Raw genomic sequence first — 12,678 nt, 5'->3', positions numbered from 1 at the left:
CAAACTGCCTGTCTAGCAAGTGCAAGGTCCCGAGTTCAACCCCAGATACCAAAAATATATCCCTACCAAAGTTACACTGTGAACCTCACTCATGTTCCCTGAATACACCAATCAAGTTCTGATTTACAAACATACATTAACATGGGAAGTTTTATATTTAATTGTTACTATATGTACAGAAAGCCTAACATATGCCAAAAGTCATATCTTAACATTTAACTCAAATGCCCAAATATCCCAAACTCAGATAAAAGGAGGAAAGCAAGTTCATTTTAAGCAATTTATTCAAGAGGCTACTGAACTGACCCCATTTCCTAGGAGTCTCTATCACCATGATGCTTTCTAAACCTCAAGTGGAGAAGGTTTTTTTTTCTTTTATGCTTCTTGTACAGACTCTTACAAAACTTATCACTCTATTTTAATGAACTATTTCTATATTTGTTTTTACAGGCCTGTAAGCCTTGGAATACAAAGATTTAAATATAGTCATTTTTGCATCCTTAAAGCTCAAAGAACATACTTGTTATGCTATAAGGACTTAACATTTGTTGAACAATAATGTTCCAACTTATCCTTTAAGTCACCACTATTCAGTATTCTCTATTCAGTATTACACTTCTTTCTTAATTTAGGTCTTTGGTCTACATTACTGTAACAACAACCTAAGACTTCTTCAAATATATAGTATTGTCTTACCATGATTAAAATGCTGCCTGAATTGTGCTCTACGGTGCGAATTAAGACCCAAATATTGGATAGTCCTATATTCACTAATCAAATACTCTGGAAAAACAGCTTTTCTTAAAAACTTTTCAAAGAAGAGTTACATATTAAAAAACAGTGAGTTATATGTTGAGTTGTCTCATATAACAAAGCCACCTCCTACTACTGTCCAAACACTTTCCTACCATAGAAGGATACTTTCTCAGATACTGCCCTCAGATACTTTCAGACTAATGAGAGAATGCAAATATAATGTGATCAACGATATAGTTACTACACTTGGGAACTGGGTAGCAGAACACAAAGGGAGTTGGGAAGAATTCAGAAGAACAGACATCGGAAGTTCTAAGGAACATAAAATATGAAAGTCAGGCTATGTGGTATAGTGTAAGGGTGGAAGACAAGAAAAGTAGATTAGATCAGGTTTTTTTCCAGTTCTGGGAAATGAACTGAGGGTCTCTGCACTGCGCTACACCCTTATCCTTTTTAAAAGTTTTATTGAAACTGGGTCTCAATGAGTTTCCTAGAGGGAGTTTCAACTTTGGAATTCTCCTATTTCAACCTCTCAAGTATGCCACGATTATAGGCATGTGCCACCAGCATGGCTACCTTCATGTTTTTTCTATTTTGAAGAAGTAACAAGAATAGACAAAGTTCCCACCACTGAAGATGATTGACTGGTACAGACAGGACTAATGGCATAGAATTTTGTCATTTAGACCACATTTAGTTTTTCATTAATTAGGTATAAAAACATTACTTCTTAATATTTTGTCAAGCTAGTAACACCATTTTATTTTATTCAACATTCCCTCTTATTTTTACCTTGTCTTTATAACCATTATCTGTGGCGTAAATTGGTGGCTTTCCAGGATGGCGATAAAGAATGAAATCCCGACTACATGAATAGGAAACAAACATGGATGAAAAGAGATGACTTAGCATATGCAAAAAACACAAGAATAAGTATTTGCGCTTTTAAACTAATTATTCATATAAAATGATTCACGTGTTTAGTTTCCTATTAGGGTTTAAAACAACAGAGGCTAAATGATGTTATGTCAAGGTAAACTACAGTTTTATGAATTGTTCTAAATGCATCTTACTTGGGAGTAGAAAAATAAACAGTAAAGAACACAATTTACCAACTGTACATATCTGAGTTTGGTGGGAGCTTTCCTTTACTTAAAAATCAGGCCTTAACAATTTTAAGGTCAGTAAAAAGTCAAAATTTCAGGTTTTGCATGGCATATGGTTTATTCGACTTTGTTTTTATGGATTGAAAGCAGCCACAGACTATGCACACATGAATAAGCACTGCTGTGTTCCAACAAAGCTCTATTTATGGATAGTGCAATATGAATTTCATATGATTTACACATACCATGAAAGTCTTCAATTACTTAAATTTTTTAACAATCATTCTTAACATACAAAAACAGGAAGCAGGCCAATTTAAAAGTTGACTTCTGATTTAAAAATGACAAATGATTAGCTACCTCCCCAGTATTTGCCTATACTTCTTGACTTAATGAGAAATAAGCAGACTACAAATCAATGAGAAGACAATTCTGATTCTACCGAGGTTTACACCATCTCACCATACTATGACCTGTGAAGGAGTCTTAACACAGATCAGACAACTAAAATTAACAAGATTTCCATTACCCTCTAACCTGTGCTATGTGGTAATTTTTCAAAATTATATAGCTTTCTTAAACTGTTTTTACAGTTTCAGAGACCAAAAACAGAACTTCCAAAGCAACAAAATAGTGTTTAACTTTTTCCATTATCAACCACCAAGGAACCTTTTAAGATTTTTTTTTTTTACTTTTCCCACAGAAGCTTAGTATCACAGAGGTATCTGTTCGTGTATGTGGCCCTTTGGGAGACCAAAAAAAAAAAAAATCAGTGGAATACAGCATCTAAGATTTTGCTTCTCCCCAAGCCAATTTCTGACCTACTAGACATAACACTGCCCCACTAAGAATGCATGAAAAGGAGGCATGAAGTTAATATCCAAGATTTTCTTCTAAGATGAATATTCTGATTTCCTATAGAAAACATCAGTAGTTCTTCAAGTCTCTTATTCTTCCATACACACACAAATGCTTGCGGGTATGGACATCTGCACCAAGTTTTGCCACCCAAAGACTATACCAAACTGGTTTTGCTTACACTTCTTTACATTATTAATATATCACATCTCAAATTTCCCCAATCCTAAAGGAACTTTAACAAAAGCTTTACACAAACATACTTTCTCAGTCTCAAAAAAAAGGGGACACAACTTACTTATAAATTAGAGAAAGAGCTCTTATTTCCAGCTGCCCAGCACTTTCCTAAACATAAACAGAGTTATAAAAAGTATTTCATAAGCTAGGAAGCAAAAGTTTTTTGGCAAGTTTAATAGTATTTTTAGCTCTTTAGTACTGTATCACATAAAGCATTTGTAAAACATACAGTAACTTGTTTTAAGGATTGGAATAGTGTGATAGTTACTCATTAATACAAGATCATGAAAAAAATGGACCTAAAGCCTTTGCTATTTAGTAATGACATTTAATATGAAAAATTTAAAAGGTGTAGTCAAAGTAGGCCTAATATAAGAATAAAAATTTATTTTAAGTCCAGAACAATAGAATTTATCACATAAAATTTATTTGTAAAGGATGTTTTACTGCCACACAAAACATAACTACAAATCAAGAGTTGTCTAATTTTAAAAAATGACTTCTTAGTAATATTAATTACCGCTCTCCTCTTTCATTAAAATAAAAAAAAAAAACTTTAATATTTCCCAACATTCTCTTGTCTCTCCTGTACTCTCAATTGTTTATTACTGTGATTGTTAACATACAATTCTCAATATTCAACTCAAAACAAGTTCACTGCAGGCCTCTAAACTTCCACAACTATCTGATGCAACAGAACGAGCCATTTAAGAAAATCGTTTTGAGTCTGGTTGTAGTGACACAGACGAATGCTTACATAACTATTCCAAATAACTCTGAACATATTAAATTACCTTATTTGATCTTACCTTGGGATCTCCCAACCGTTCCAGGTATTTCTCAAAAGATCCCTCCACAAACTTCAAAAATAAAACAAACTTAACTTAACCAAATTTGTAGCATTACTGAAGTCTGATTGTATTATGCAATATTATCACTGAGTTTTTGTTCAGCTCAATTGTAATATGAAATTATTAGTGAACACAGCACATAAAGCAGATTTGCACATACACCGAACTTCTAAATGGAGAAAAGTTATGAGAATATGATAGTATCTTAGGAATTGGTCCTGGCTTATATCCACACACCAGTGCATGTCATCAAAAGATATGTCGGTGAATTTCTTTTGAAATGCTAACTTAACCTGACAATTTTCATAAATCACACAATGCCACTAAGTACATCTGTTGAGAGACATATATTTAAAAAGTTAAACTGAGAAATTTTAAATTTCACTGATTTCAAAAAGCCTAGGGCGTAACGGAACTTTCTTGTGTAACTGAAGCATTCCATATCTTGACAGTGATGGCTATGCATATCGTTGTAAAAACTAAAAATGATAAATTTAAAATTCTAAATCTTATGGTATATAAAACATACCTAAATAAAATTTAAATTGAGTCAGGAATAGTGGCCAATGCCTATAATCCCAGGTTGGAAGATTGAAACTTTGAAAATAGCCAGGGCAGTTTAGGGACTTAGTCAGACTCAAAAATTTTTTTAAAAAATCTCGGGCTTTAGCTCCATGCTAAGCTCTGAATTCAATCCCTAGTATCACAAAACAAAACCAAATCTCCACAGGGAATAGATTTCTATTTCCATGAATATACATTACTACACACAAAAATCAATTTTTGATTTTTTTCCATTGATTTTTTTCCACTTTGTTTTAAAGTTTTGAGATACAATTGATCTACAAGGAACCGCACAATTAAGATAGTACAATCAAATAAACCTTGATTTTATATGTACTCATGAATCTATCATCACAACTGAGATAATCTATCACCTGCATGTTTCTTTATCCCATGTATAATTGATATACAATCTTTTATCTGTTCTCTTTATCTATATATTGGTAATTTTTTTATAAAGGCAGTCATATAAATTTTTTTCTTGGAGATGTCTGGTTTCTCTAATTCAGTGTAATCAGAGATTGACTCACGTAGTTTTTAACATTTTACACACATTTTTCTTAACAAAATGTTGTCCAGAACCCAACACCAAGTATCCCTCAGGAGTCTGTTAAAAATGCAGAAATCTCAGACCTCAGCTCAAACCTAATGAATGAAAATTAGCAGTTTTTTCCCAGGTGATGTGTATGTACAAAAATACTTGAGAGCTGGGCCTGTAATCACAACACTCTGGAGACTGAGGTAAGAGGATTACTGTAAATTCAAGGCCAGCATGGTTACACAGTGAGTTCAAGGCCAGCCTGAACTACATACCAAGGCCCTATCTTAAAGTATCTTGAGATGCACTACTTTACACTGTAATTGTGTTGGAATGTCACATAATCCTTTCCCCAGGTGTGGAGATTATAATCTAATTCAAGGTAACAAGCTTTAAAATCAAGAAGCTTTCACAGTAGTCAAAAATTCACTAAAACCTGCTAAGAAAAAGAGTAACCTTAAACAGCAGGCACCCGAACACTCACAATATAGTCAGTAGAAAACAAATAGTACCAGAAGGGGTAGAAATATAAAAATATTGAAAGCTATGGAAAAGGTACACTTCAAATCAGACTGTGATAGAACCTCTAGTTTACTTAACAAAAATTCAAATACTTGAATGTACAAAGATATCCTCTAAAAGCTGTTTTACTTCAAAGCCAAATCCAATTACCAAAATCTGTCATGAATAAAACTTAGATGTTAAGACTAATTTTCTTCTCACAATTTTTACAAGACTCTTCAGTAGCTAAAGCCTGTGCACACATTAAAATATACATTTTAAAATATTAACAGCAAAACTTTTCATGAATCACTATCCAAGAAATTGGTGGTATGTATAACAAAATGGCAATGAAAATACAATTTTTTAGGATTTGGGGTTTTGGGTGGGGGAGGGAGAAGTGGGGAAAGACAGATTGTTTATTAATTTTTTGAGCACAAAACAGCCTAAATTGGGGAGGAGGTCTGGAAGCCAGGTGAGAATTAAATATTCACTACTGAGAAGGAGAAACTGATATAATGTAAGCACTAAAAAAATTTTCCCACCTAAAACTTTACCAATAACTCTCCCCAGGTATAAATTCTACTTACAGACTCAAATGTTTGTTGATTTTCCTTCATATATGAGACACAAGCCTTCCTGACTTGCAAATGATGGACTTGGCTGCAAAATAACTAAAAAAGAAAGACCAGTTTACCGTTAAGTCATTTGAAAAAGTTTCTAAGACTACAAAATGACCACTTAAAACACCCTTATTCAGAACGTATCTAGGAAATAAGAGAAACTAAGTCATCATACTAAAAAAACACTTTAGTGGAGTATGATAATTCTGTAATATCCCTTCCCTTTCCTATTTCTTAAAGGCATAAGGTATGCTTTCCTTAGACATAAAACTTGAAAGCAGCAAGGGGTGCTTACATAGGATCAGGATACATTTCAATGTTTTCTTTAACCCCATCATCCTATTCCTCCTATATTACAAATTGACATTTATAAAACAGCAAAGATAACAAAAGTACAGAAACTTATTGGTACTCAACAGCAAAGGCACAACACACTCTTACACTGTCTTTAGTAACCAGAACCAGATAGTCACTTTACAGACAGATCTGGATGTTTTCACTAAGAAACAGAAAAGGCACTTACAGGATCACACTATACCTCAAACATTGAAAACTCAGTATAGGTAAGATTTTTTTTTCCGATTACCTGCTCCGAAATAGCCCGAAAAAGGCAAGACGCATCCTTGGCAGTCAGCTTCCGAAACAGCCCTAAACTGCCTAAATATTCATCCATTGAAGCCTCATTCAAAGACTTCTGGCCACCATACTTTTTCCATCCTTTATGCATAGTGTATGGAATGGAGTGGGGAGAGAAATAACAGAAGTGTGGAAAGAAGAAAGCAGGGTGCAAGGAGGAGTGAGGGGCAGGGAGAAGGGCTTGCGTTTGCAGGTCTCCGGGAAGCAGCTCAAAGTTTAAGCAGAAGGCAGCTGAAGTCAGCTCGGCAGAATCTTGGCACTTCCCAAAAGCAGGAGAAGCAAGGGGTGGAGCTTGTCCAGAACAAGGCAGGATCCTGTGAAAAAAAGAGGAAGAGCCAATGCTCCTAGGAATGGAGAACTCCAGAAAGAAACTTGGTAGGGAAAAAGTACGCTTTTGGAAGGGTAGGATTAAACCAATTAGCCCAAGGTTGAGAAAAGTATGTATACATAAACAGCTGAGCTTTGGGACCAGAAAGAAGCCTAGTTTGCAGCTTAATTCAGGTCACCTGCTGCACGAGGCTGCAAAGGCCACTATAAGGCTCAGGTGTGTAGGCTGTAGCATGGTACATACTACTTTAAGATCAACGCCTGAATTTTCAACCACTCCCTGCCCAAATTCCCTGTTCCCTTCATCGGTTTAGGAAAATGGGAAGGAGGGGAGAATCTGGATTTAAGTGCTAAAAAATTCATTTTTTGCACTAAGAATGTTTTTAAAAACAAAGGAGAAGGACCTCCCCATTCTAGAGGCAGAGGTCATAGTTTAAGTGGCAAGGCAATTAATATTTGATAACAACTCTGCTAGGTTTATAGAAACCAAATTAGGTATGCTAAAAAAAAAAGCCCTAATAAAAGTTTTGACTAATAGGGAATATGCAAAAACCATTCCTTAAAAATTGAAAGAAAAATGTAAATCAGAGCAGATTTTCTAATACATATTTAAAATACTCTGGCACTGAATGAGAGGTGATAAACATGAAAGACATTATTTCAATGTATTTATTAGGATACTTTTCCACAAAAATTGTTCTGGATTCTGAAAAAAATAGATCATTTAGGGCTAGAAAAAGATCATTCATTTGTATTATTTGATCCAACCATCAAGTGTTTTATTTTTATATAAAATTCCCAAAACCAATTCCATTTTTAAGTACTGAAACATGATTTAGGGGCTAGGAAAACATCAACAATCACTTGTAATTTAAGAATGAAAAGTTATCATGGTAGAAAAAGGAATAAAATCTTGACTTCCCTTAGCACCGTGAATTTGAAATTAATGCCTTTCTCTTTTAAAGAAAGAACATAAAAAGTATTAAGATCTGTTATGCACATATACTAATTTCCCATGATGAGTCTAAATATGTATTAAGAAAAAATAAAATTAAAAAAGAAACTATAATACAGGAGAAGTAATGAGAGTTGTGAAACATATTGTTGGAAAAGAGAATCATCATCTTCAAGACCACTAAGAGAAACTAAGGGTTATAATTAAAAAGTTAATTCACTTTTAGCATAACTGAAAAGTAAATGAAAATATAAATGTTTCACGTCTATTCCTGTTAAAACTAAGGTACATAAACTTAAAGTAATAAAATTTTATACACTTTGAGAAAGGTAATAGAGGAAGAGGAAGAGAGAGAATCAGAGTAACCGGAGAAAACTGGAAACAAAGGCTAGAAAAATTAGAAACAGGAAGACAAGAGAAACAAGAAGTAACACAGGGAAGCACACACAAATAGAATCATGCAAATATGTTCAATTGGTTTTTGTCAAACGTTCAAAAGCAATTCAAAAACTATTCATATGCAAAAAAGGACCTTAACCTTCTCTCTTTTGTTTTTTTATTTGTGGTACCGGGAATTCAACTCAGGACCTCCCACTTTCCAGGCAGGCGCTTAAGCCTGCTGAGCTAAATTCTCAGCCCTGTATCTCACTCTTTGTATGATAATTAACTCAAAATACATCACAAATCTAAAACACCTGTTTTTTTTTTTTTTTTTTTTTTTTAAATTATAGCCCTCAGCAGTCTGGTCTTCCGGGTCAAGAAAGGCAGCAAGGATACTTCCCTGTATGCCTCTTTGTATGTTTTGAATTTTGAACCAGAAATAAGTACTCAGAAATAGATATGTAAAATCAAATTTCATTTTTTAACACTTTAAGAAGAAAACAAGAAAAAAAATCTATGGAAATTTGGGTTAAGAGCTGTTAAATATCACATAAAGAAAAAAAATTGATTAACTGGACTTTAACAAAATTATAAACATTTGTTCTATAAATGACACTGTTAGGAGTGAAAATACAAACCACAAATTGGGAGAAAGTATTTACATATATCTAACTGAGAAAACTTTGTATTTAAAATATACAAAGACCTCTCAACATCAACAATGAGGAATCAATCCATGTTTTTAAGTGGACAAAAGATTTAAATACATGTTTCACTAAAGATATAGGAATGTCTAATAACATTAAAAAACACACTAGCCAATAGAAAAATGAAAAGTTAAAGTACAATAACACATTGTTACACACCTACTGAGATGGCTAAAACAAAAAATATAACAAGTATTAATAAGGATAGGGAGAAATTGGCCCTTAGTAAAAGGATTTCAAAAGGTGTACAATCCCAAGAATTTATAATTCCATTTATATGCAATATACAAAAAAGAGAAATCTACAAAGATAGAAAGTAGATTAATAATTATCTATGGATGGAATAGGTACAGACTATAAACAAACACAAAAATCTTTTTGGAATGAAAATCTTTACCTGTTTTGTACTCGATGTTTGTAAAATTCTATAGATTCGCTAAAAATTATTGAATTGTACTCTTTAAAATGGGTGAATTTTTAACAGCTTTGAGACATGTCACAGAGCATACAGATCATCTCCGTAAAGTGTACAAGTCAATGATTTTTTTGTATAAGTACACTCACAACCACATCAAGTTTAGCACAATACCAGTACCTGAAAATGAAACCCTGTATCTTACAGTCATCAACTTCTAATCCTCCTATTCCCACCAATCACAGGCAACCACTAATCTACTTTCTAGTCTCCAGATTTAGCTATTCTGGATGTCTCAAATAAATGCTACCAAGCAATACTGTAGTAAAGGAGTAACTGGCTCCTTTCACTCAATACTAAGTTTTTCAAAGTCTATACTCCTGCAGTATCAGTGTCTCAATCCACTGTAAGGTTAAACCACAATTTAATGATCAAATCAACAAAAATTTGGATTATTTCCACTTTGTGGATATTAGTATAAAGATTTAGATACAATTTTTACTTGGGCATATTTTCAGATTATAGTCATCCTAGTAGATGTGAAGAGGAATTTTGGTGGTTTTGATTTGTATTTCTCCAGTGGCTAATGATATTGAGTACCTTTTCAAGCAGTTTTGGGGGCAATCTTATATTTTTGTTGTAGCCTGTTGGAAATACTAGGGAACTAAACCTAAGGCTGCATTATAAGGAAGCGCTCTTCCACCGAGTATATGTCCAGCCCAACTACTTGTATATCTTTAATAATATACCACTACAAACATCTTAGAATAACTAAAAGATTTTTAAAACTGGTAATACCAAAATATGTGAAACTGCAATCTGCATGTTGCTATTGAGAATATAAAATAATACAATCAACTCTAAAAAATAAAGTTTCTTACAAAATAGGTACCATATGACCCAGCAACCTAGAAATCCCACTTTTAGATATCCACTGAAATGTATACCCAAAAACTCATATGTACTTATAGCAGCTTTATCCATAATCTTAATCCTCAAAAGTACAAACAACTGAAACATACTTTGAGTGGTGAGTGCACAAACTATGGTACAATACTTCCTAACAATAAAAAATGAGATATTAATACATACATGTACAAGTTTCAAAATATCATACTAAGTGAAAAAAGATTCAAAAGGCTGCATGTTCTATGACCTTACAATTATATATATGGAAAAAGCAAAATTAAAGGGAAAATGGGTAGCAGTTGCCAGTTGTTAACAACTGCAGGCAAAGGTTAACTACAAAGAAAAAGCTGAAAGGGATGTATGAGGGCTAAGAAATTTTTTGTAGCTTGTCTGTAGTAGTTACCTGTTAGACATTCATCAAAAATTATAAAACTGTGTAAGAGAAATACAGATTTTGATGTACTTAAATTTAAAACAAAAAGAATAAAATTTAAAGTTGAGGAATTCACAGGACAGAAACATAGGAAAGAAAACAGAAAAATTAGATAGTCAAGAAGGCCAGCATCTAAAAACAAGAGATTAAGTAAAAGATGAAATAGAAAATCATAGAAAAAAAATTCTAGGACTACAGGAAATAAGTGTTATATGCATAATGAGATTGAAAAGCATGAAGTAGCCAGAACCATGAAAAAAGATCAACTATACTGCACTTAAAAGTTTATGAAGTCAGGACAGAGAATATTCCAAAACTTTTAGAAAGGAAAAACAGATTACATACAAAAAAATCAAATACATGAATCAGAATAAACCTATCAAGAGAAAAGCTAGAATGAAGCAAACTGGAAATTTGATTCCAATTTTGAATTCCACACCATACTATCAGATGCAAAAGTAGAACAAGGTGTTTTCAGACAGGAAAGCATCAAAAATACAACCATTGTTTTCCAGGAAGCTACTGGGAGATACTTGAAACCAACATCAAAAGTTAATGTAAAAGATAACAAAAGTCAATGTAAAAGATAACCCAGGCAATTTTCCAAGATATGAATGAAAAAGAAATCCCAGAAGGTCAAATGGCAGTATTATAGTTCACATAAAAAGACAGAAACAGTTTGGATAAAGATGGCAGAGAACACCAGTGTGGTTACCTCAAATGAGAGTGTAGCACAGTGTAGAAAGCCTGCTGAGCATGCACTAACTCATGGGTTTCATTCCAAACACTGCCAAAAAAAATAATCAATACAAATGATAAATAACCTGATGTCTTTTAATATACTGAGGGGAGATGTATACATATGTTGGAGAATATGTGGATATTTCTCTCAAAACAACAGATGAAAACATAAAATAAGGTAAAACAAACTTTATAGAAATGAAGTCAATCAACAATTACCATATGGTTTCTACATGAACAATATTATATTTAAGTAACCATAATTACATCAACACTGAAAATGGATCTTACAAGAACTGATAAAATTATCTTCTTAGATAGCAAGAAAAACAGGGAAGAGAAAGAAAAGGGTGATAAAGTCTCTTTGGGATTACAATAGTTCACTTTCTGCAATGGATAGACCATTTAGCAAATCAATAAGGAAATGCTAGACTTGAACTACACGTTCAGTAAATAGACCTAACAGATATAAACAGAACATTCCACCCAACAGCAAATACTATACTTCACCTTCAGCAATGGAATGATCACTTAGAAAATCAGGAAGAGGGGCTGGGGATTTAGCTCAGTGGCATAAGCGCCTGCCCTGCAAGCAGCCAGTCGTGAGTTCGATCCCTGGTACCGATGAAAAGGAAAAAGACAAAAAAAAAAAAAAAAATCAGGAAGGAAACACTGGACTTGAAATACACATTAACATATTCCCAATAGCTTGAACTATCAGTGGTACACGTGTAACGGTGCCATCAGGTCATATAAGCCCAATGTATGTACCATGGTTGTACCATGCATGTACCATGGTTGGTTGAGAACTTCCTGGCACCAAGACATATGAATTATAGCTCCAACATGAACATGCTAAACCTGATAGACTTAAAAGACATATATAAACATTCCAATAGCAAAAGAATAGTTTCTTCTCAAGCACACAGAAAACATTTTCCAGGACAGATTATATACCTCAAGTCCCAATGGCATAAAACTATAAATAAATACAGGAGAAATTCTGGGAAATACACAAATCTGTGGAACAACATGCTCCTGAAAAAAAAAAAATCCGAAGGAATAAAAACTAAAAAATATCTTCAAACAAACAAACTATAAACACAACATACCAAAACTCACAGGATGCAACAAAAACAG

General features: G+C 33.4%; 1 protein-coding gene across 6 annotated transcripts in view; it reads right to left on the bottom strand.

Moving 5' to 3' along the window:
• Alg13 (ALG13 UDP-N-acetylglucosaminyltransferase subunit) overlaps window positions 1–12,678 on the bottom strand; it is a 66,210-nt gene that overhangs the window by 38,451 nt on the left and 15,081 nt on the right. For 4 of the 6 annotated variants that reach the window (XM_003467568.5, XM_013150189.3, XM_063246289.1 and 1 more), the window contains exons 4-8: window positions 6,621–6,984; window positions 6,002–6,085; window positions 3,767–3,817; window positions 3,019–3,065; window positions 1,549–1,621 (exon numbers count right to left, since the gene is read on the bottom strand). In XM_003467568.5, the coding sequence (XP_003467616.1) occupies window positions 1,549–1,621; window positions 3,019–3,065; window positions 3,767–3,817; window positions 6,002–6,085; window positions 6,621–6,984 (619 nt within the window). Of the gene's footprint in view, window positions 1–1,548; window positions 1,622–3,018; window positions 3,066–3,766; window positions 3,818–6,001; window positions 6,086–6,620; window positions 6,985–8,490; window positions 12,600–12,678 lie in introns of those variants that run through there. The other 2 variants (XM_063246291.1, XR_010046620.1) reach the window with 2 other exon arrangements.

This window comes from Cavia porcellus, unplaced genomic scaffold, assembly GCF_034190915.1.
Source record: "Cavia porcellus strain 051 isolate PalLab524CR breed Dunkin Hartley unplaced genomic scaffold, mCavPor4.1 scaffold_3, whole genome shotgun sequence".
In the NCBI taxonomy this organism is placed as follows: domain Eukaryota; kingdom Metazoa; phylum Chordata; class Mammalia; order Rodentia; family Caviidae; genus Cavia; species Cavia porcellus.
This window is presented reverse-complemented; position numbering and strand designations above follow the sequence as displayed.